This window comes from Oncorhynchus kisutch, linkage group LG12, assembly GCF_002021735.2.
Source record: "Oncorhynchus kisutch isolate 150728-3 linkage group LG12, Okis_V2, whole genome shotgun sequence".
NCBI classification, from domain to species: Eukaryota; Metazoa; Chordata; class Actinopteri; order Salmoniformes; family Salmonidae; genus Oncorhynchus; species Oncorhynchus kisutch.
Genome location: NC_034185.2, coordinates 37,741,947 through 37,767,416, shown reverse-complemented (window position 1 = coordinate 37,767,416; position 25,470 = coordinate 37,741,947). Strand labels below are relative to the sequence as shown.

Genomic DNA, 25,470 nt, shown 5'->3' with positions numbered 1-25,470 from the left:
CCGGGTTCGTCCCCTTTGTCGGCGTCCTGCGGCTGGAGCCACGCGTCGGGGAGGGGGGGGTCCCGTCACTTATACTCCCTCTCCAAGCCTCTAGGTCAGCTGGCTGCTGATTATCCCGCACACCTGTCACCATCGTCAAGCGCACCAGCACCTCATAACGCTCACTCCCTGTACTTGCTTCCCGACTCTCAGTGCCCTCGTTACAGCAACATTAAATGTTTTCTCTTAGCAGTTTCATGTAGCTGACATATTCTTGCGGAGGTGACATGGCGTCAAATTCAAGATACAATAACAATTTGAACAGTTTGCTACTACACTGGCTGAAGAAGCGGAAAGAGCGTGGAGATGTGGAAATGGACAGCGAGGGAGAAGGAAAGGAGCTGAGTGTAGAGGGAAGCAGTGTGGTGAGGAAGAGTGGCGCCAAGTACTAAAATATATGTAACCTGGCGAGAGGAGAGTGGAGATGAATTACCTGCGGTGACTCCTTGAGTGGCAGGGAGCGGGGCTTAGTCTGTGAGGAAATCGGAATGAAGAGAGGGAGAGAGACGACTCAAGTAGCGGACTAAACTATAAAAACGGACGCTACACGTAGCGTGGTAGCGTATCACATTTAACAAACCAAACATTGAAATACCGTCTTAGAAGGTCTTAGAAGGTCCGTGCATCAATACCGGTATATAGTCAGATATGGTATACCACCCATCCCTAGGAGACTTTGAAATGTCTGTGCTAGAGGACTGGACATATTCCTTGGTTTCTTGTGGAAACTGTTACCCTACTGCTTACACCCATCCAATCCTTTACCTGAGTGTGGATGTGTTGCAGGGGGGTGTGAGGGGGGTTCGTCTTAGTTGGGAAAGGCGTTCTCTCATACTCATGGTGAGCTCTGGAGCCAGACGCCACACGAAGATACAGCTGGAATAGACAACAGGCCATCAGACAGACAGACAGACAGGCAGGCAGGCAATCAGACAGACAGGCCATCAGACAGACAGGCAATCAGACAGAGACTGGCAGACAGGCCATCAGACAGACAGGCAGACAGGCCATCAGACAGACAGGCAGACAGGCCATCAGACAGACAGGCAGACAGGCCATCAGACAGACAGGCCATCAGACAGACAGGCCATCAGACAGACAAGCCATCAGACAGACAAGCAGACAGACAGGCCATCAGACAGACAGGCAGGCCATCAGACAGACAGGCAGACAGGCCATCAGACGGACAGGCAGACAGACAGGCCATCAGACAGACACTCAGACAGACAGGCAATCAGACAGACAGGCAATCAGACAGACAGACAGGCCATCAGACAGACAGACAGGCAGACAGGCTCACACACTCCAGGGCAGGGGTCATACCTGTCCCCAGACACAGAGATCAGATGTTTACAGTTGTTGGTGAACTTGATCCCAGTCACTATCTCTGAGAGCAGGAAAATAATGAATCAGCTGGGTGGTAGGTTGATTTGATACTCTGTGTGTGTGTTCGTGTGTGTACAGTATATCATGGTCTGTTACCAGAGTGTCCAAACATGGTGGCCACACACACTCCAGAGCGGAAGTCAAAGATGCTGATGTTCTTATCAGAGCAGCTGGTGGCAACGTACTGACCAGACGGATCAGTCTGCACCTGCATGGGACATAACAGAACAAAAAGGGTGAAACTAGTGATGGCACCAATATCAACAATTGAAATGATATCAATATTGTTTGATATCAATAGGAGCCAGGCATATCTTGATATCGGTTTATCCTTGTAAATTACTATGTAAAAGAGCATAACGTGACTGTTCCCCCAGGCACAAAATCATCTCACCGGCTCTCAATTTAGCATAGTTAACTGCCTGCTGATGGGCCATCCACAGACTTCCCATTGTACCCCAAAACTGGGTGGGTAGCTTTAGCCCCCAGAACATTCACACCTGTGACCTGGCCCAATGGGCAAGCAAGTTGTCTGAATGTCACAAATCCGTGGTAAGTGAAGTCCACACAGTTGCAATGCTATTTAGTCAAACCAAAATGACATGGATACAGATTTGACGCCATATCAGTGCCCATCTCCAGTCGAAACGCCGTAACTATCACAAGCTTCATAAAGACCTTCTTTGCGGAGCAGCAACAGAGAGTTGACATTTTCTCTGTTTTTGACAAGAGTTTAAGAGTTGAATGATACTAAACCTTAAGCAGGCTGCCATCCTCAGTCTGTGAACCCTTGTAGAATGTCTTCTGCTTCCCATTGCTGATGTTGAAGATCCTGATGCATCGGTCCTGGCAGCCCACGGCAGCGTACTTACAGCTGGGCTCTACATCCATGTCATACAGAGTGGTCTTTCTCACCACGTGGTGAGAGCGCCTGAACTCTGTACCTCCGTCTGTCTGAGGGGGGAGAGAACAACAACCTCTGTACCTGTCTGAGGGGGGAGAGAACAACAACAACCTCTGTACCTCCGTCTGAGGGGGGAGAGAACAACAACAACAACCTCTGTACCTCCGTCTGTCTGAGGGGGGAGAGAACAACAAAAACCTCTGTACCTCCGTCTGTCTGAGGGGGGAGAGAACAACAACCTCTGTACCTGTCTGAGGGGAGAGAGAACAACAACAACCTCTGTACCTCCGTCTGAGGGGGGAGAGAACAACAACAACAACCTCTGTACCTCCGTCTGTCTGAGGGGGGAGAGAACAACAAAAACCTCTGTACCTCCGTCTGTCTGAGGGGGGAGAGAACAACAACAACCTCTGTACCTCCGTCTGTCTGAGGGGGGAGAGAACAACAACAATCTCTGTACCTCCGTCTGTCTGAGGGGGGAGAGAACAACAACAACCTCTGTACCTCCGTCTGTCTGAGGGGGGAGAGAACAACAACAACCTCTGTACCTCCGTCTGTCTGAGGGAGAGAACAACAACCTCGGTACCTCTGTCTGAGGGGGGAGAGAACAACAACAATCTCTGTACCTCTGTACCTCTGTCTGAGGGGGGAGAGAACAACAACAACAACCTCTGTACCTCTGTACCTCTGTCTGAGGGGGGAGAGAACAACAACAACCTCTGTACCTCCGTCTGTCTGAGGGGGGAGAGAACAACAACAACCTCTGTACCTCCGTCTGTCTGAGGGGGGAGAGAACAACAACAACCTCTGTACCTCCGTCTGTCTGAGGGGGGAGAGAACAACAACAACCTCTGTACCTCCGTCTGTCTGAGGGGGGAGAGAACAACAACAACCTCTGTCGGCGTTATCTAGCTTCCTCTTGAACAATAATGTTATCATCTTAAGGTATTCTACTCTCTATGCTCAGTGTCTGCAGTTCATGTACAAGCAGAGCTACATTCACTTACAGACGGTAACGGTTGTTTTTAAAACTCTGAAAAACAAGATGGGGGCCGTGTGCAATTTCTCTGAATTAAATACCGATAGGCAGCCACTTGGTAAAAACAAAGAGCATGATAATAGATGGAACAGAGCACTGCCAGAGAAGATCAGATTGAGAGAGAGAGAGAGAGAGATGTATGTCAGTGTTTGTTTCCTAAACTGCCACTCAAATAATGTCTATTTACACGGGGAAAGATGCTAGCAGGAAGTTAACAAGACATTTTTGGGTCTGGAAGTAGAACCCTGTCCCTGCAATGGACTAATGTTCCAGAACTTAACAGTAGTCCCATTCCCCTATCCATTATCCTAATAGGGACATTTGAAAAGGGAAGGAGGAACATATGAAGAGTGGATGATGATGATGACTGTTGTCTCTTTTGCAAATGTTGAGATACTGAAAACCCAGTTAGTTACAAAGCATTGCATTTACAACAACGCAAATGTTGGACTTCTGTAATTGCAACGTGACACCCCAACGTGTTCCTTACCCTGTGTAGCCTGACTGAGTGTTGAGTGCCTTACCCTGTGAGCCGTACGGAAGTAGATGCTCTTGTCTGCTCCACAGCTGATCATCCTCACCTTGTTGTCATTGGCTGAGGGAGGGGGAAGAGGCAAAGTAACCCTAGCCATGAGAACAACCCCAGAGCTTTGACCATGACAAAGATCTTACATACAGCATCTCCTACTGTCAAACCTTACCACATAGACCGTTTCTGTTCTACATATGTTGACGTCATGGTAACGTCTTTCTCTCTGATGCCGGGAGGTTACAGGTCACTCACCAGCGAATCGGACAGCGGTGATGGATGAAGAGTGTTCGTCCAGGGTCTGGACTAGGCCGTAGTCTTTCTCAGCATCCAGGACGTGGATCAGACGGTCGCGGCTAGCGGTGGCTAACAGCTTCAGACCCGTCTCTGGTTTAGAGTATTCCAGACACAGGATCTCAGAGTCATGGGCCTCCACCTTCTGAATCTCTGTCATACTGCTGAGGTCATGAACCCTGCAGAACACACACACACATCAAACACACACCCTGCACAGACATAACCAGCCTCCATTCCATTCTCTTCCCGTTCCGTACCTCAGCATCCCGTTGCGGTCTCCAGACGCCAGGTGTTTCCCATCGGGGCTGACACAGATGGTCCTAATGCCTGTCCTGGTCTCTGCCGTCTGTCCGTCCGTCTTCTCTGTGCTAACAGACACACTTCCCTCCGTTTCCACCAGGGCGGTGGTGTTTTCATCCATATAGAGCACCTTCAGCAAGTCCTGAGGGTTAAGAGAAGTGGATGAAAGAAGGAAGAATGGCCGGAGATAGTGGACGAAAGAAGGATGGCTGGAGACCAGCGGGAGTGAGGGAGAAAGATGACTCCCAGGAGCCAATACAGCAAGAGGGTTAACAGTTTATCTCGACACAACACAGCTTTTTACATGCAGAGGTGGGTCGGCAGCTACTAGAGTACACTGTTAAGTATTGGACACATACCTTACTGAGAACATTCTGCGGATGTGTGCGTCCCTGCCGCTCTGTACTCCACAGTCGGACAGTGTTGTCTGCTGAACAGCTGAGGAACTCTCCCGAAGACAGGCCAGACTCTGGGACCTCCGGGACCATCTGGAGAAGAGAGAGGGGAGGAAGAACACATGGAGAAGGATGCGATGGTATTGTAAAGGAACACTCACTCTGCATCGTACTGAAGTACCTCCATATAGCCTCAACTAATGAGACACTTAATCATCTCTACAGCCCTCAAATAGTACTCTGATATCTTGACATTTTACCTGTAGGTCCCAGACACAGGCGGCATGGTAGAGGGCAGAATGTACCTTGCCTACCCTGTGGAGGTCCCTGACATCCCACACATACAGGCTGTGGTCGTTATACACACAGCTCAACCAATGACTGGCCGGGTCATAGGTCACCGCCACAGAGTCAGGGTAGCGGGCGGACATCTTGTTGGAGAACAGGTGGCTGATGGGAGAAAATAAGTCATGTGTGACTTATGTTAATGCATGGTGTACCAGGAGAAAACTGCTTCAGCTCCTCCTGGTTGTAAAACAGGGTTGTGAAGATGCCTCTAGAAACTGACCTAAGGTTAGTTTCGTATTCCCCCACCTTAATAGTTAAGGTTAGCATTGGGACGGGTAAGCTGATCCTAGATCTATACCTAAGGGTAACTTCTACCCAGAGGTGTGTGTGTGTGTGTCACACCTGGCCTGTGTGATGCTGGACACGTCAGTGCCAAGGTGGTGTGGTCTTGGCAGGGTACAGATGAACCCCAGGTCAGCAGGGCTGAAGGCTCGCACCATCCCATCAGCACAGCCACAGAAGATCAGCTCCTCTGACACACACAGAGCCCTGGCCACACTGGTCTACGGGGACAGGAAGAGATCAATCAACCAATCGGTCTATCAATGACTCAATCTGTAACATTAAAGAGTGAATTGGAGGTGCTTCTCAGACACAGAGATTGGCACTGCTACGCACAGTCTATAGAGGGCAGGAAGTTATGCAACAGAGGAAATCTAGTGTCAAGGACCCGAGGATCAGGTCAGTAATGATCTAGTTTACATATCTATGCTCAATTTGCTGGCCTAACTCCTGGATGGACAAAGGTGTTCCCATTGAAAGTATCTCAAACACATCCTGTCCCCGTCCCTAACCTCTCTGTGATCCCCTTACTGCTTGGCAGGACACAGGGGACACACAGACCTCAGTAGAGCCTTCAGTTGGACAGAGTCCATACCAAAGACAGACATGAACTCGTTTCCCTCCACAGACACATGCCGGCCATTTCCTAGCACGAGGCCATCTGTTAACAGTCCAAAGGCACCTTCACACTCCGAGGTCAGTCACTCACCCATAGGCCCGTCCATCTGTCAGTGACTCACCCGTAAGTCCACCCACTTGTCCAGCATCCTCTTGGGGTTGAACTCACAGAGCAGGCCGGAGGAAGTGATACAGAAGGTGCTTTCAGCCTTAGAGCCCCGCCCACACGCCACATCGCAAAAGAAGTTGTTCCTCAGCTCCCCCAGGAGCCCAGAGCGCCCCAGCAGAGGGACTGGAGCACTGGCCTGCACAGACAACAGAAACACTAGTGTTATTAGTATGAGACTTAGCATCAGGAGTCCAGAGCACCCCAGCAGAGGGACTGGATAGAAATGAGAGAGAGAAATGCAGTCAGTTAGTAGTGTGAAATGCAATGAGTAACAAGAGTTAGACATTCTGTTATTCTGCTCACAATCAGCCTGCACAGAAACCCAAGGAACAGAGATGAAAGTACCTCGATAGATTTGGAGTGGTCCAGGTACCAGAACTTGACGTGTCTGTTCCCTGCTGTCACAAAGTAGGAGCTATCCTCAGAGAATGACACTGCTGTCACCTTACTGGACACCTTGTTAGCAGCAATTATTGTGTTCTTCTGCAACCACAACAAAAACACAAAATGTATGAGGGCAGTATCTACAGAAGTATTGACCCTGGGGCAGTTACACAAGCAGAAGAGTAGATAATATGGATGTTGCTTTCTCTGGGGCAGTTACACAAGCAGAAGAGTAGATAATATGGATGTTGCGGTCTCTGGGGCAGTGGCTATAGCAGAAGGGTAGATAATATGGATGTTGCTGTCTCTGGGGCAGTGGCTATAGCAGAAGGGTAGATAATATGGATGTTGCTGTCTCTGGGGCAGTGGCTATAGCAGAAGGGTAGATAATATGGATGTTGCGGTCTCTGGGGCAGTGGCTATAGCAGAAGGGTAGATCATATGGATGTTGCTGTCTCTGGGGCAGTGGCTATAGCAGAAGGGTAGATAATATGGATGTTGCGGTCTCTGGGGCAGTGGCTATAGCAGAAGGGTAGATAATATGGATGTTGCGGTCTCTGGGGCAGTGGCTATAGCAGAAGGCTAGATAATATGGATGTTGCTGTCTCTGGGGCAGTGGCTATAGCAGAAGGCTAGATAATATGGATGTTGCTGTCTCTGGGGCAGTGGCTATAGCAGAAGGCTAGATAATATGGATGTTGCTGTCTCTGGGGCAGTGGCTATAGCAGAAGGGTAGATAATATGGATGTTGTTGTCTCTGGGGCAGTGGCTATAGCAGAAGGGTAGATCATATGGATGTTGCTGTCTCTGGGGCAGTGGCTATAGCAGAAGGGTAGATCATATGGATGTTGCTGTCTCTGGGGCAGTGGCTATAGCAGAAGGGTAGATAATATGGATGTTGCTGTCTCTGGGGCAGTGGCTATAGCAGAAGGGTAGATAATATGGATGTTGCTGTCTCTGGGGCAGTGGCTATAGCAGAAGGGTAGATAATATGGATGTTGCGGTCTCTGGGGCAGTGGCTATAGCAGAAGGGTAGATAATATGGATGTTGCTGTCTCTGGGGCAGTGGCTATAGCAGAAGGGTAGATAATATGGATGTTGCTGTCTCTGGGGCAGTGGCTATAGCAGAAGGGTAGATAATATGGATGTTGCGGTCTCTGGGGCAGTGGCTATAGCAGAAGGGTAGATAATATGGATGTTGCTGTCTCTGGGGCAGTGGCTATAGCAGAAGGGTAGATAATATGGATGTTGTTGTCTCTGGGGCAGTGGCTATAGCAGAAGGGTAGATCATATGGATGTTGCTGTCTCTGGGGCAGTGGCTATAGCAGAAGGGTAGATCATATGGATGTTGCTGTCTCTGGGGCAGTGGCTATAGCAGAAGGGTAGATAATATGGATGTTGCTGTCTCTGGGGCAGTGGCTATAGCAGAAGGGTAGATAATATGGATGTTGCTGTCTCTGGGGCAGTGGCTATAGCAGAAGGGTAGATAATATGGATGTTGCTGTCTCTGGGGCAGTGGCTATAGCAGAAGGGTAGATAATATGGATGTTGCTGTCTCTGGGGCAGTGGCTATAGCAGAAGGGTAGATAATATGGATGTTGCTGTCTCTGGGGCAGTGGCTATAGCAGAAGGGCAGACAATATTGGCTCATAGAAAGCTCACACAGGGCAGATGAGAATTTCATTTGTTGACAGAAAAGGTGACATTGGGCAACTTAAGTAGGATGCCTATTGGCCAGAGGCTGCTGGCGTACCTTCCATGCCCAGACGTGGACCATCATGTCGTGCTGGTAACCCACGCTGACAATGTATTTACTGTTGGGAGAGAAGGCCACACAGGATACGCCATACTTATGTTCCTGCAGCTCCGCCACCTGCCGAAACTCACACACCTCCCACACACGCACCGCAGGCAGGTGACCCGACTGGGGGGGGGGGGGGGGGGGGGGGGGGGGGAGTGCGAGAACGAGAGAAGGGGAGATATAGATGGAGAGAAGGCGGGAGAGAGAGATAAAGTCACCGCGAGATTACACATGCCGTGTCAGCCACAATCCACACAGTCTGAACCATTTCACACACTATCAAAAAGGTCAAAAAGGTTGTTACGTGAATGTGACTGTGCCCAGGTCAGAGTTCAGGACATGGATGACTGAGGATACAGAGACTCTATGAAAAACAGTGTGTGTTATCAGATCGTCCTCTCAGAGATATCCACATTTTTACCCCTAGTTTTTATCCTACTGATTGTTCTGCTTCTGTAACAGATTAATCATTGCTTCCAAAGTAAGGGACTCAAAATCAATAAAATGACAAAGTCTATCAGTGATATTCTAGTCTTTAACCATGACCCAAAAGAAAAGGAAATGTAGGAAGGATTCAATTGAGATACCTTCCTCAATAACCAATGATAACGTATTCCCCCACCCTAATGGTTAAGCTTAGCATTGGGAAGGGAAAACTGATCCTAGATCTGTACCTAAGGGTTACTTCTACCCAGAGGTGTGTGTGTGTGAGTGCGTGTGTGCGTGCGTGCGTGCGTGCGTGCGTGCGTGCGTGCTCGTAACCAACAGCAGTCCTATGAGCATGGTACTTGGAACTTTGACCCCTGCTGCTATGGCAACTGAAGTGATCACCTATTTACAGAGAGGGATTTACTTAGGCTCTGATTGGCTAGCTGGGATTAGGCATCACATCAACACAGCAGCGTAGAGCCACATGAGCTAATCTGGAGCTAGAACATTACCATACCTACGGTACAACCGCACTACAACACAGGGAGATATTCTATCAAACCCTCTAACCAGCTTTTGAGGATGACAGACATACACAGAGACAGACAACTCACCTCTCCTGTGACCAAGTATTTGCCATCTGAAGAGAAGGACAGAGCTGTGATAGTTTTCCTGTTAAAAAGAGAGAAGAGTGTGGTAACAGTCATATATGTATCAGTGTGTGTTTCAGGGATGGGTAGAGGATGATTAGGTAATGAGTAGGATGGTGATTAGGGGTTGGTGGTGTGAGTGAGTCATTTCTCACCTGGATGTATTCAGGATGTGGTGCTGTCTGTTCTTCTTGGGGTTCAGCAGAACCACCACACAGCTACAGAGCAGGAGAAACACATCCTCCCATTAAATTTTACCATCGTTTTATGCACTTTATCGGCAGCTGAGTAACATGTGGCTGCAGAGTAATATTTACATGACATAAGGGCAATTTGCATTTCTAAAAAGGCAGTGAGGAATATGGCATTCACTGTGGATACTTATGTAAATAACATATTTCTGCATTTGATTTTCCAAGAAATTTGCAACCATTTCTAAAAACACGTTTTCACGTTGCCATTATGGGGTATTGTGAGAAGATAGATTTTTTTTTTCCCACATCTATTTCATACATTTGGAATTCAGGCTGTAAAAACACAACAAAATGTGGAATAAGTCAAGGGGTATGAACACTTTCTGAAGGCACTGTGTATGTAACAGTAGCAACCCAGCAGGGGTGTTAGTTACCTAACAGGCTTTTGAAGGGCTGTTTGTTCTGTATTCTGCAACAACGCTTCCCTTAATCCTGAATATATAATATGTAAAGCAGTGTTACTACTGTAAAGCTTCCACTGATCCTAAACAGAATCTCTAAGCCTGCCTGATAAATCGTGTGAACCTCTATGAGCTTCTACCTGACTGCCATTCCAATCAGATACCCATCAGATACCAGAGTCCCTGTCATAATGTGTGCCTATCACTTCCTGCTACCATCACTTCCTGGTCACAGAGAATGTGGGGGTGTAAATTATGACAGGATACACTGGCCGCTAATTAAGACAGGACACGCTGGCAGCTATGTGAAACAGCGATGTGTGAACCACGTCCCTGGCCTATTAAGTGTGCCAGGAGTTTAAAATAGAGGAGCTGAGGAGGATTGGCAAAGGTATGAACAATGGCACACACACACAGTCCTTGGCGCAGAGCTAGTCCAAGGACCTAATTCTCTTGTTGTTCCAGACATTGGCCTGAATAATAAGGTTATGACAGAGGCTTTTAGGAAGCATGGCCTACTTACTGCATTTCTGCTTCTGTTTACTGTTTCTGCATACAGGCAGACAGAGTCCACAGCAACTCGGAGAAATGCTGATCGTCCACTAAATACTCCATTCGTTCATCCCTCTAACCCCATCCCATCTTAGCTTGGACGTATTCAGCACTGCTAATGTTGAACACGGACCTTACATAGTCTGCAAGATGGAACAGCAACTCTGTGTACAGCACAGTTAACCTGACTAGAGTGTGTGGGATGCTAGCGTCCCACCTGGCCAACATCCAGTGAAATTGCAGAGCGCCAAATTCAAAAACAGAAAGTGTTATACATCGGTTTATAGTTGAACTCAGATTGCCAGATTTCAAAAAGACTTTACGGTGAAAGCATACCATGAGATTATCTGAGAACAGCGCCCAGCAGACAAATCATTACAAACAGTAACCAACCAAGTAGAGGAGTTACACAAGTCAGAAATAGAGATAAAATGAATCACTTACCTTTTTTTATTTTACCTTTATTTTACTAGGCAAGTCAGTTAAGAACAAATTCTTATTTTCAATGACGACCTAGGAACAGTGGGTTAACTGCCTGTTCAGGGGCAGAACGACAGATTTGTACCTTGTCAGCTCGGGGATTCGAACTTGCAACCTTTGATGATCTTCATATGGTTGCACTCACAAGACTCCCATTTACTCAATAAATGTTTGTTTTGTTCGATAAAGTCCCTGTTTATATCCACAAACCTCCGTTTTGTTCGCACGTTTTGTTCAGTAATCCACAGGCTCAAATGCAGTCACAACAGGCAGATGAAAAATCCAAATAGTGTCCGTAAAGTTCATAGAAACATTTAAAACAATGTTGTTTTTAGCCTAAATAAATCAATATTTCAACCAATATTAACGTCGTCAATATAAAAGTTAAACAAGAAAGGTGCACTCTCGGTCGCGCGCATGAAAAAGCTCTGAGACACTGCAGTGTCCACTCATTCAGAGTGCTTACTCACTCATTTTTCACAATACAATCCTGAAACAATTTCTAAAGACTGTTGACAACTAGTGGAAGCCATAGGAAGTGCAATTTGAGTCATAAGTCAATGGATACTGTAATGGCATTCAATAGAAAACTACAAACATTTAAAAAATCCCACTTCCTGGATGGATTTTTGTTATACTCAAATACATTATTTTAACAGTTGTGGAACCTTTAGAGTGTTTTCTATTCAAATCTACCAATTATATGCATATCCTAGCTCATGCATATCCTAGCTTCTGGGCCCGAGTAGCAGGCAGTTTACTTTGGGCACGCTTTTCATCCAGAATTGAAAATAGTGCCCCCTACCCTAGTGAAGTTAAAGCAACACATAGTGAACGAGTATTACAGAGCAATCTTGATGAGCTTTAAAAGGGGCAGTGTAGTCCAAAAAGTGATTTGAATTATTTTGTCATTATATTTTGACACTATAAAGGTTGAAATAACACTCTGAAGTTGTGAAAATTATAATAATGCCCTTTAGGTGCAAGAGCTTTTTTTTTAAACTGGAATTTCAGCCTGTTTTTGGCCCACAGCATGACATCACAATCTGATCTGATTATTCTGACCAATCATCTTATTTGCACAGAGTCTAGATGATCATATCCTCCAATCAGCGTTGTGTATGTAAATATATTTACATTTGTATTGACACACCCACACAATCAGACTGAGCATTTCAATGGCAAAAGGAGGCCCAGGGAAATAAATGATAAAAATACATATTTGGAGTCATCTTCATGAAATAAAACACACACAATGATTTAAGACATACATTGATGATTTAAAAAGACTGCATGGGGGCTTTAACATTATTTGATGAGCACCGTCAGATCAGAGAAGAAGAAAAACACACACAGACACCACAAACAGTGCTTAATAAGCTTTCAGGTTTCATTGTAGTGTGACAATCTCTCGCCGAATTTATTTTTTTCACATGTAGTCACGCACGCATGCACCAGACCTGGGCTCTAATGTATGTGTTTTTGAGTAAATACTTGAGTATTTCAATGGTTATTTGTAAAAAATAATAATAGTAACATTTTTTTTAAATAGAAAAAAAATAGGAATAGTCTACCAAATGGTACTTTTAAATGTAAATACTTGTTTTAAATACTAGACTGTACTGAAATAGAAAACGCAGCATGCAACAATTTCACTGAGTTACAGTTCATATAAGGAAATCAGTCAATCAAAATAAATAAATGAGGCCCTAATCTATGGATTTCACATGAATGGGCAGGGGCGCAGCCATGGAGGGGCCTGGGAGGGCACAGGCCCACCCACTGGGGAGCCAGGTCCATCCAGTCAGAATTTGTTTTTCCCCAAAAAAGGGATTTATGACAGACAGAAATACTCCACATATTCATCAGCTGTCTGGGTGTCTGGTCTCAGATGATCCCGCACGTGAAGAAGCCAGATGTGGAGGTCCTGGGCTGGCGTGGTTACACGTGGTCTGCAATTGTATAGCCAGTTGGACGTACTGCCAAATTCTCGAAAACGACATTGGATTCGGTTTATGGTAGAGAAATGAACATTAAATTCTCTGGCAACAGCTCTGGTGGACAGTCCTGCAGTCGGCATGCCAAATTGCACGCTCCCTCAAAACTTAAGACATCTGTGGTATTGTGTTGTGTAACAAAACTGCACATTTGAGAGTGTCCTTTCATTGTCCCCAGCACAAGGTGCACCTGTGTAATGATCATGCTGTTTAATCAGCTTCTTGATATGCCACATCTGTCAGATGGATGGATTATCTTGGCAAAGGAGGAATGCTCACTAACAGAGATGTGCACAGAATTTGAGATAAATAAGCTTTTGTGCATATGGAACATTTTTGGGATCTTTTATTTCAGCTCATGAAACATGGGACCAAAACTTTACATGTTGCATTTATATTTTTGTTCAGTAAAAATACCTGAGTTAAATTAATGGGAGTGTATTTGAGTATTTTCAAAAACATGACTACTCATCTTTTCAAATACAATATATCTGAATGTATGCGAAAGTAATTGAGACATTTGAAATGGTATTTGAACCCAGGTATGGCATGCACGCACTCACACCTCTCTCTTTCTCTCCCCCTAGACTCACCCAGCAGGATAGGCCACAAGACCAGAGTGGGGGTCACAGGCCAGACCACTGTTGCCAGAGGCTGTGATTCCCAGGACCCTCTCCAAAGTCACCTACAGAAGGAGACAGACAATTCTAGAGTTTTAACAAGCCAATCCCAAATCCAGCCCTAGTCCCTAGCCCGCAATCACTATGCATTAGTGAAGATCTGAGAGGATTTTATAAAAAGGGATAATCAACTCGGGGCTCTATGCGTTCTCTGGAAAATAATGCAACGTTGTTCATGCATAGCCCCTCGTTGATGATCCCTTATGTATTGCATGTCTGTTTATGAACCCTGGAAGATTAGCCCTGATGGACCACCCAGCTAGCAAATAATGTTCTGAGAACCATATGTTTCTTAGAGCGTGGTTGGTTATCCTATGGTTATTTTGCATGCAACCTTCAAACAATTTTCTGGGAATGGTGCAGTATAGTTGCTTGGCTTTGGAAGATTCTCCGCATATGTAAGGATCTTGGCAAAAAAAAAACATTTTCTTGTTATTCCATTACTTTAATATTTCATAAAAGTTCAAACATGTTTATATTTAATTTCAATTTTGGTAATGTTCTAGAAATGTTCACCAACTTGGTTTGACATTGGGGATGTTCTGAAATTGTTTCTTAATGTTGTCCAACCTATGTTCTTCTGTGGGATTTTCAGTACTTCAGCATAATGTTTCCTGCAGGCTTCCATCTTGTTCTACAGTTGAAGTCTGAAGTCAGGTTTGTAGGCCTCCTTGTTCGCACACGCTTTTTTAGTTCTGCCCACAAATTTTCTATGGCATTTAGGTCAGGGCTTTGTGATGGCCACTCCAATACCTTGACTTTGTTGTCCTTGCCATCTATTTTGTGAAGTGCACCAATTCCTCCTGCAGCAAAGCACCCCCACAACATGATACTGCCACCCCCGTGCAGCACGGTTGGGATGGTGTTCTTCGGCTTGCAAGCGTCCCCCATTTTCCTCCAAACATAACGATAGTCATTATGGCCAAACAGTTCTATTTTTGTTTCATCAGACCATCTATTGTATCTTGCCTATGCCGCTCGGTCATTCCTCATCCATATATTTATATGTAAATATTCTTATTTCATCCCTTTACTTAGATTTGTGTGTATTAGGTAGTTGTGGAATTGTTAATGTCATGACGTGCCCCTATCTCTCAACAGTTTTATGATGGTCATAAATACTCTGCTTCTGGGTCTGTAGCATTGGGATTGGAATGTGTGCCTTTGGGACACAGAGAGAGACTTGGCCAAACGTTAACATCAAACGGTTGAATAATGAAACAGTATCTCTAAATCCGGACAGTTCGAATGGTCGGTGGGAAATCAAGGAATGACCATGTTGAATTTGTTTCATGTGGTGACAACATGAGAGACAGGAGATTCACATTATTGTATATTTGTTTGTAAACACTTCTCAATTATGGGGTTTGCATCCGACTGTTGTATAAAATAAATGGTTAAGTATAAGAATACTTTTGGAAAGACAACAATGTGATTTTAGTCTTTTTAAATGAGAATAGCTTTTCATAGTAACTTATGATCAGTCAGTGGAACACCCCTTCTCTACTCCAGTATAAAGCAAACTTCTGATGTAATTTACAGTGGGGCAAAAAAAATAGTGCAAGTTCTCCCACTTAAAAAGATGAGAGAGGCCTGTAATTTTCATCATAGGTACACTTCAACTATGACAGACAAAATGAGGAAAATAAATCCAGAAAATCACATTGTAGGATTTGTAATGAATTTATTTGCAAATTATTGTGGAAAATAAGTATTTGGTCAAGAACAAAAGTTTCTCAATACTTTGTTATATACTTTGTTGGCAATGACAGAGGTCAAACGTTTTCTGTAAGTCTTCAAAGTTTTCACACACCGTTGCTGGTATTTTTGCCCATTCCTCCATGCAGATCTCCTCTAGAGCAGTGATGTTTTGGGGCTGTTGCTGGGCAACACGGACTTTCAACTTCCTCCAAAGATTTTCTATGGGGTTGAGATCTGGAGACTGGCCACTCCAGGACCTTGAAATGGTTCTTACGAAGCCACTCCTTCGTTACCCGGGCGGTGTGTTTTGGATCATTGTCATGCTGAAAGGCCCAGCCACGTTTCATCTTCAATGCCCTTGCTGATGGAAGGAGGTTTTCACTCAAAATCTCACGATACATGGCCCCATTCATTCTTTCCTTTACACGGATCAGTCTTCCTGGTCCCTTTGCAGAAATACAGATCCAAAGCATGATGTTTCCACCACAATGCTTCACAGCTTCACAGTAGGTGTTCTTTGGATGCAACTCAGCATTCTTTGTCCTCCAAACAGGACGAGTTGAGTTTTTACCAAAAAGTTATATATTTTTTTCATCTGACCATATGACATTCTCCCAATCTTCTTCTGGATCATCCAAATGCTCTCTAGCAAACTTCAGACGGGCCTGGACATGTACTGGCTTAAGCAGGGGGACACGTCTGGCACTGCAGGATTTGAGTCCCTGGCGGCGTAGTGTGTTACTGATGGTAGGCTTTGTTACTTTGGTCCCAGCTCTCTGCAGGTCATTCACTAGGTCCCCCTGTGGGGTTCTGGGATTTTTGCTCACCGTTCTTGTGATCATTTTGACCCCACGGGGTGATCAATGGAGATTATCAGTGGTCTTGTATGTCTTCCATTTCCTAATAATTGCTCCCACAGTTGATTTCTTCAAACCAAGCTGCTTACCTATTGCAGATTCAGTCTTCCCAGCCTGGTGCAGGTCTACAATTTTGTTTCTGGTGTCCTTTGACAGCTCTTTGGTCTTGGCCATAGTGGAGTTTGGAGTGTGCCTGTTTGAGGTTGTGGACAGGTGTCTTTTATACTGATAACAAGTTCAAACAGGTGCCATTAATACAGGTAACGAGTGGAGGACAGAGGAGCCTCTTAAAGAAGAAGTTACAGGTCTGTGAGAGCCAGAAATCTTGCTTGTTTGTAGGTGACCAAACACTTATTTTCCACCATAATTTGCAAATAAATTCATTAAAAATCCTACAATGTGATTTTCCGGATTTTTCTTTCTCATTTTGTCTGTCATAGTTGAAGTGTACCTATGATGAAAATTACAGGCCTCTCATCTTTTTAAGTGGGAGAACTTGCACAATTGGTGGCTGACTAAATACCTTTTTTGCCCCACTGTATATTTAGACCAAAACATGCTGGGTTGCGAAGTGGTTCTAGCTGTGACCTGAATAATCAACAATCGAGACCAATAGATTGCTACAGAAGCAGCAAATCCTAGACGCCACTGTACCAGTCTGCAGCTGGAAATGTGTGTAAGTCTAGGATGAGGATACCGACAACAGCGGAAGCATCTATTCTAACAGATCAACTCTAAGAACAATGGTACTCTGAAAGCTCCATCTCAAGAACACTTCCCTATGCAACGACCATTAGTACGCCTGACGTATCCATCACAACAGAGCTACAAAGGACATGGCGACCAGACTTAAGCAACCAGAGACTCTGACTGATCAAGGGTTTTCAATGGAGAGACAGCAATGACATACAAGCTTAAATATGCACATTGCATTTCTAATATCCAAATAAGCGGTTGTTAGGGTGCTAAATATCCATATTTACGATGAACGTATACAACTCTATGCATGTAGTGTAGAGGGTCCATTCTTTTCTTCCGCTCTTTATTATCTGTCCCCACCCCTTTCCTTTGTCTACCAAGCAGTCATATCGGTTTCCTCCACTAGGGACCTTTCAGTGCATCATGTGAGTAACCAATGTGTTACCTATCCTGTGTGTGTTTATGTAATTCTGTGTGATTATTTAGTGAGTTAGTAAATAAATAATTAAGCCAATTTGTATATCACTGATTCATCATTTATGCTAGGTTTCGTGCAGATATCCAAGGGTTTGCGACATTCAGAACATGACTGGTGAGGTAATAATAAGTGACTAATCGATAAGATATAAAAAAATATCTGAAGAGAGTTCAATTCGGGCAATTGTAACTCTAAACATTTTCCTGTGTTGCCCCGACTTCCAAGTTAATTACTATTCAGTGATTAGTTTAAAACATGGAATAATTACAAAGAGAATTGATTTGATAATATAACAGTCTTCACATTAATGAATAGTCAACGTTACGACATTAGATTACTTGTTGACATTGATGCACTGTCGGCAATAGAAGCACAAGCATTTCGCTACACTCGCAATAACATCTGCTAACCAGGTGTATGTGACCAATAACATTTGATTTGGCTACGTCTGTCACCAGTACTCGACGAGTCTCCCCCTTGGTTTTTTCCCCCCTCTTCTATATTACATTAGTTTCCTCATCAATCTACACACAAAACCCCATAATGACAAAGCGAAAACAGGTTATAGATTTTTTTTGCTAATGTATTAAAAGTAAAAAACAGAAATACCTTATTTATGTAAGTATTCAGACCCTTTGCTATAAACTCAAAATTGAGCTTAGGTGAATCCTGCTTCCATTGACCATCCTTGGGATGTTTCTACAACTTGACTGGAGTCCACCTGTGGTTAATTCAATTGATTGGAAATTATTTGGAAAGGCACACCTGTCGATTTAAGGTCCCCCAGTTGACAGTGGATGTCAGAGCAAAAACCAAGCCATGAGGTCGAAGGAATTGTTCGTAGACCTCCGAGACAGGATTGTGTCGAGGCTCAGATCTGGGGAAGGGTACCAAAACATGCAGCATTGAAAGTCCCCAAGAACACAGTGGCCTCCCTCATTCCTTAATGGAAGAAGTTTAGAACCACCAAGACTCTTCCTAGAGCTGGCCGCCAGGCCAAACTGCGCAATCGGTATAGTGGTGGCAGCATCATGCTGTGGGGATGTTTGTCAGCGGCAGGGACTGGGAGACTAGTCAGGATCGAGGGAAAGATGAACAGAGTAAAGTAAAGAGAGAGATACCTGATGAAAACCCTCTCCAGAACGCTCAGACTGGGGCAAAGTTTCACCTTCCAACAAGACAATGACCCTAAGCACACAGCCAAGACAGCGCAGGAGTGGTTTCGGGACAAGTCTCTGAATGTTTTTGAGTGGCCCAGCCAGAGCCCAGACTTGAACCCGTTCGAACATCTCTGGAGAGACCTGAAAATAGCTGTACAGCGACGCTCCCCATCCAACCTGACAGAGCTTGAGAGGATCTGCAGAGAAGAATGGGGGGGGGGGGGGAATCCCCCAAATACAGGTGTGCCAAGCTTGTAGCGTCATACCCAAGGACACAAGGCTGTGATTATGTAAATTATATATATCTCTTTTATTTAAAAAAAATCATTTTCAAAAATGTCTAAAAACCAGTTTTTGCTTTGTCATTATGGGGTATTGTGTGTAGATTGATGAGGGGATTTTTTTTTTTTTGCAATTTTGGAATAAGGCGTAATATAACAAAATGTGGAAAAAGTGAAGGCTTCTGAAAACGTTCCAAACGCACACTGTATATATAGAATAAGTCAACAGTTTGGACACACGTACTCATGCAAGGGTTTTTTCTACATTGCAGAAAAATAGTGAAGACAACAAAACTATGAAATAACTAAAACTATGAAATAACACATATGGAATCATGAAGTTACCTAAAAAAGTGTTAAACAAATCTAAATGTGTGATTGTGGAGGCCAGTTCATATGATGCAGCACTCCATCACTCTCCTTATTGGTCAAATAGCCCTTACACAGCCTGGAGGTGTGTTGGGTCATTGTCCCGTTGAAAAACAAATGATAGTCCAACTAAGCACAAACCAAGTTGGATGGTGTATCGCTGCATAATGCTGTGGTAGCCATGCTGGTTAAGTGTGCCTTGAATTCTAAATAAAACTCTGACAGTGTCACCAGCAAAGCACCACCACACCATCACACATCCTCCTCCATGCTTCACGGTGGGAACCACACATGCGGAGATCATCCGTTCACCACCTCTGCGTCTCTAAAAGACAAGGTGGTTGAAACCAAAAATCTCAAATTTGGACTCAGACCAAAGCACAGATTTCCACCGGTCTAATGTCCATTGCTCGTGTTTCTTGGTCCAAGGAATTATCTTCTTATTGGTGTCCCTTTAGTAGTGGTTTCTTTGCAGCAATTCGACCATGAACGCCTGATTCAAACAGTCTCCTCTGAACAGTTGATGTTGAGATGCGTCTGTTACTTGAACTCTGTGAAGCATTTATTTGGGCTGCAATTTCTGAGGCTGGTAACTAATAAACGTATCCTCTGCAGCAGAGGTAACTCTGGGTCTTCCTTTCCTGTGGCGGTCCTCATGAGAGCCAGTTTCATCATAGCGCTTGATGGTTATTGCGAATGCACTTGAAACTTTCAAAGTACATGAAATTGTCGGGATTGACTGACCGTCATGTCTTAATGTAATGATGGACTGTTGTTTCTCTTTGCTTATTTGAGCTGTTCTTGCAATAATATGGACTTGATCAATTACCAAATAGGGCTATCTTCTGTATACCGCCCTTACCATGTCACAACACAAATGATTGGCTCAAACGCGTTAAGGAAAGAAATTCCACAAATTAACTTATCACAAGGCACACCTGTTAATTTAAATGTATTCCAGGTGATTACCTCATGGAGCTGGTTGAGAGAATGCCAAGAGTGTGCAAAGCTGTAATCAAGTCAAAGGGTGGCTACTTTGAAGAATCTAAAATATATTTTGATTTGTTTAACACTTTTTTGGTTACTACAAGATTCCATGTGTTATTTCATAGTTTTTATGTGTTCACTATTATTCTACAATGTAGAAAATAGTTTAAAAAATACATTTAAAAAACTTGAATGAGTAGGTGTGTCCAAACTTTTGACTGGTACACACACACACACACACACACACACACACACACACACACTACATGACCAAGAGTATGTGGACACCTTCTCGTCAAACATCTCAGTACAAAAACATGGGCAGTAATATGGAGTTGGTCCACCCTTTCCTCCTATAACAGCCTACACTGTTCTGGGAAGGCTTTACGATTTTTTTTTGAACATTACTGCGGGGACTTGCTTCCATTCAGCCACAAGAGCATTAGTGAGGTTCGGGGCACTGATGTTAGGTGATTAGGCCTGGCTTGCAGTTGGTGTTCCAATTCATCCCAAAGGTTTTCGATGGGGTTGAGGTCCGGGCTTTCTGCAGGCCAGTCACATTCTTTCACACCGATTTCGACAAACCATTTCTGTATGGACCTCGCTTTGCGCATGGGGGCATTGTCACGTCGAAACAGGAAAGGGCCATTCCCAAACTGTTGCCACAAAGTTGGAAGCACAGAATCATTCAGAATGTCATTGCTGTAGCATTAAGATTTCCCTTCAAATGGAACAAAGGGGCCTAGCCCGAACCATGAAAAAAAGTACCAGACCATTATTCCTCTCCCACCAAACTTTACAGTTGGCACTATGCATTGGGACAGGTAGCGTTCTCCTGGCATTCACCGAACCCAGAAGTGTTATTCGTCACTCCAGAGAACGCGTATTCACTGCTCCAGAGTCCAATATCGGCGAGCTTTACACCACTCCAGCTGACGGTTGGGATTGCGCAAGGTGATCTTAGACCTGTGTGCGGCTGCTCTACTATGGAAACCCATTTCATGAATCTCCCATCGAACAGTTCTGATGCCGACGTTGCTTCCAGAGGCAGTTTGGAACTCGGTAGTGAGTTTTGCAACCGAGGATAAAAAATAAAAAATATGCACTCAGAGGTCCCATTCTGTGAGCTTGTGTGGCCTACCACTTTGCAGCTGAGCCATTGTTGTTCCTAGACATTTCCACTTCACAACAGCACTTACAGTAGACCATGTCAGCTCTAGCAGAGCAGAAATTTGACAAACTGAGTTGTTGCAAAGGTGGCATTCTATGATGGTGCCCTGTTGAAAGACACTGAGCTCTTCAGTAAGGCCATTCTACTGCCAATGTTCATCTATGGAGTTAGCATGGCTGGCTGTGTGCTCGATTTTATACACCTGTCAGCAAGGAGAGTGGCTGAAATAGCTGAATTTATTATTATTATTATTTTCAAGGTGTGTCCACATACTTTTGTATATATAGGGTTAATGTGATGGGGTGTATAGGCAATATGGGAAGTATATGGATTGAATATGGAATATGGATATACTGAACAAAAATATAATACGCAACATGACAATTTTAAAGATTTTACTGAATTAAAGTTCATATAAGGAAATCAGTCAATTGAAATAAATTCATTAGGCCCTAATCTATGGATTTCACAGATACACATCTGTTGATAGGGGCGTGGATCAGAAAACCAGTCCGTATCTGGTGTGACCACCACTTGCCTCATGCAGCGCGACACATCTCCTTCGCATAGAGTTGATCAGGCTGTTGATTGTGGCCTGTGCAATGTTGTCCCACTCCTCTTCAATGGCTGTGCGAAGTTGCTGGATATTGTAGAGAACTGGAACACGCTGTCGTGCACGTTGATCCAGAGAATCACAAACATGCTCCATGGGTGACATGTCTCGTGAGTATGCAGGCCATGGAAGAACTGGGACATTTTCAACTTCCAGGAATTGTGTACAGGATCTCATCACGGCATTCAAATTGCCATTAATAAAACACAATTGTGTTCCTTTTCTGTAGCTTATGCCTGCACATACCATAACCCCACCATGGGGCACTCTGTTCACAACGTTGCCATCAGCAAACCGCTCGTCCACACGACACCATACACGTGGTCTGCGGTTGTGAGGCCTATTGGCCATACTGAAAAAGTATTTTAAAACAACATTGGTAGAGAAATAAACATTAAATTCTCTGGCAACAGCTCTGGTGGACATTCCAGCAGTCAGCATGCCAATTACACGCCCCCTCAAAATATGAGACATCTGTGGCATTGCATTGGTTGACAAAACTGCACATTTTAGAGTGGCCTTTTATTGTCCCCAGCACAAGGTGCACCTGTGTAGTGATCCTCCTGTTAATTCAGTTTCTTGACTTTACATGTTGCGTTTATATTTTTGTTCAGTGTAGTATATCTGAATAATAGTATATGTAGTTAAATAGGTTTGGCCTTGCCTATAATACAGTATATACATAATGTATGAAATGAGTAAAACAGTATGTAAACATTATTTAAAGTGACCAGTGTTCCATTACTATGTACATCCTGTAGCTTGTTAAGTGTTTTCCAGTGTTCGTCACACCCACTAATTGGCCAGACCTGATCTTAATGAGCGCTGTGGTCTGTTTTAATAGATAAACAGCTTTGTATGAGTGTAAAAAAAAACATGGCATGCTAGCTCCATCTTGGTGGCGCAGTGGACTAATTCCATGGACAGAGAACATCAAATTATAGCTTCAAATCTCATTGATGCTGGGTCACAATAAAAAAGAAATGCTTGCATGATCGATGCCTAAGGAAATAAATGTCTATCTGTGCTTGGAGTATTTTTTTAAATAAGCTAGCAGTGTTATTGAAGTCTTATTTGAAACAATCAGTAATACAACCTTCCAGGTAAACCATCAAGGAACCAGAGTAAAACGTTCAGAACCTCCCTGCAAACTAAAAATAAAATGTTCTCAGAACAGGCGACATTTTCACTTCCGTGTCAGAAAATGCCAGGGAGGTATTGAAGTGTTTGGAATTGTGTGGCTTCGTTTCCACACGCAATGTCAAAGTTCCCACAACTTCCAAGGAACCAAATGTGCTAGTTGGGTAATATCGACCTCAAACTGAAAGAAGCTGAACTGTTGGTCTGGACAGAGGGCTAAACAAACACTTCAATACCTCCCTGGCATTTTCTGACACTGAATTGTGTCTATCATCAATACAACGTGAGGAGGGTGATTGATTCGTTTTCACGCTGTTCTGTACTTGATTTTCTCAACAATAACCCGATTAGATGGATCCACTGACTCAACCTCATGCATTTGTAAAGTGTCAAAATAGACTATCTTTATTTTATTTTCACCGGGTTCTCAGGTGTTTACAGACCTATGACTATTTTATTGGGAATATGAAGTTTTACATTTTAACATTTTAATCTAAGGCATTTCTTGAGAGTGATATACCCACAATAAAGCAAAATGTTTCATTATTTTCCCTAAACGATAGAAATATAATGTGCATGCAATAACACTATAAATTGCTCTAGTTAACCTATCAGTCGGGCATAAATCTATGAAAAGCAAAACGGCAGTCACTCACCTTGTCGGCAAGGTTTTCCTTCCGATTCTTCCGCAGCAGGTTCTTTATCCGACTTTTTATTGTTGACCCGTGCCCGTCTACTGCCATCTTGATGCTAAAATATCCCGATAAATGTATTATGTTAAAAGTTATGCGATGTTCCAATCGTGAAATCCTTCTTTAGGATACAAACGCGCTTGCATCCCCCAACTAATATTTTTTTTCAGCCGAGTAAACGTTAGGGGCACAGGCTTGTGTACAACTTTAATCTCTTGAGTAGCGTTAAACTCCGGTGACGGATGTACTGTAGTCGGCTTAGCTCATGTTTAGCGACTAAACTAGTTATCTTCTCGAGTGCAGTGGTTCACAAACTGTGGGGCGCGAACCCTAGGGCGCAAGGGGTCATCGAAAAAACGTTTTGATAGATTTTTTTTTTAAGGAACTCAGTCTGGCTTTAATCTTACTCTTAAAAGTTGTAATAGTAGAATGCACAAGGTGCAATTTCGAAATTGGTTAGTGTAACATCAGTTCCTCTTGTCCTGGTATTAATTGCATAGAGCTATTTATAACTTGTCAGAAATGTCCAGATCAACTAGCCCATAACAGCTCATTTCTTTATTTCGTTTTTTTAGCCCATAGTCATTTTATGGTCACTCACATATCACATGAATACACATGAGAAAATTAGGTTTAAAACTGCTAAATGTTCTTTGCAACCCATGACAAGGTGTAGAATTGCAGGAAATAAGCTTTAAACCTGCAAAATTCTCTACACCAACAAGAGGGGTGTGAACAGTTTGCGTCATGAACAGTGCTTGTGCCCAAAGCATTGGGGCTTGTGCCCAAAGCATTGGGGCTTGTGCCCAAAGCATTGGAGCTTGTGCCCAAAGCATTGGAGCTTGTGCCCAAAGCATTGGAGCTTGTGCCCAAAGCATTGGGGCTTGTGCCCAAAGCATTGGAGCTTGTGCCCAAAGCATTGGAGCTTGTGCCCAAAGCATTGGAGCTTGTGCCCAAATCATTCACCCTGGGGGCCCCAGAGTGAAAAACGTTTGCAAACCCCTGCTCTAGTGCAGTAGGAGATCCATGTAGACGTAGATCTAAGGTCAGTTTTGTTCCCCCGCCTACCGATGGGCTGTGGAGATGGCAGCAGAATATGCAGATCCTAGATCAGTCTCTGTGTGTCAGTCATTCATCCCTACTTCTCGTGGCACGTTCCTTCGTTAAATTAGCACAGAGACAATGTTTTTTTTCATGTGTATCTAATACATGCTATTGGTATTAGTAGCTCAGATAGTTAGCCTACATCTGCACTCTACTAGCCCTATAAATGCAATCATTACCCCGTATCCGCCAGTGTAATAGAGACGTGTGTAAAACCCAGATAAAACATACATTTAAGCTGTGTCATAAGTAGACCATTAGAATGATGCAATAATCAATGGCTA

At 44.0% G+C, this 25,470-nt stretch overlaps 1 protein-coding gene across 6 annotated transcripts in view; it reads right to left on the bottom strand.

The window, feature by feature from the left end:
* The window catches only part of LOC109900391 (mitogen-activated protein kinase-binding protein 1), a 42,787-nt gene extending 18,412 nt beyond the window's left edge, over positions 1-24,375 (bottom strand). For 3 of the 6 annotated variants that reach the window (XM_031837500.1, XM_031837501.1, XM_031837504.1), the window contains exons 1-18: positions 24,047-24,374; positions 13,848-13,939; positions 9,726-9,788; positions 9,535-9,592; positions 8,444-8,614; positions 6,652-6,789; positions 6,260-6,442; positions 5,580-5,740; positions 5,150-5,339; positions 4,854-4,982; positions 4,452-4,636; positions 4,153-4,370; positions 3,893-3,963; positions 2,182-2,379; positions 1,522-1,633; positions 1,363-1,426; positions 805-915; positions 473-511 (exon numbers count right to left, since the gene is read on the bottom strand). In XM_031837500.1, coding sequence (XP_031693360.1) covers positions 473-511; positions 805-915; positions 1,363-1,426; positions 1,522-1,633; positions 2,182-2,379; positions 3,893-3,963; positions 4,153-4,370; positions 4,452-4,636; positions 4,854-4,982; positions 5,150-5,339; positions 5,580-5,740; positions 6,260-6,442; positions 6,652-6,789; positions 8,444-8,614; positions 9,535-9,592; positions 9,726-9,788; positions 13,848-13,939; positions 24,047-24,133 — 2,270 coding nt within the window. In that variant the 5' untranslated portion in view covers positions 24,134-24,374. Of the gene's footprint in view, positions 1-472; positions 512-804; positions 916-1,362; positions 1,427-1,521; positions 1,634-2,181; positions 2,380-3,892; positions 3,964-4,152; positions 4,371-4,451; positions 4,637-4,853; positions 4,983-5,149; positions 5,340-5,579; positions 5,741-6,259; positions 6,443-6,651; positions 6,790-8,443; positions 8,615-9,534; positions 9,593-9,725; positions 9,789-13,847; positions 13,940-24,046 lie in introns of all 6 variants that reach the window. The other 3 variants (XM_031837505.1, XM_031837503.1, XM_031837502.1) reach the window with 3 other exon arrangements.
* Positions 24,376-25,470: the final 1,095 nt, after the last annotated feature.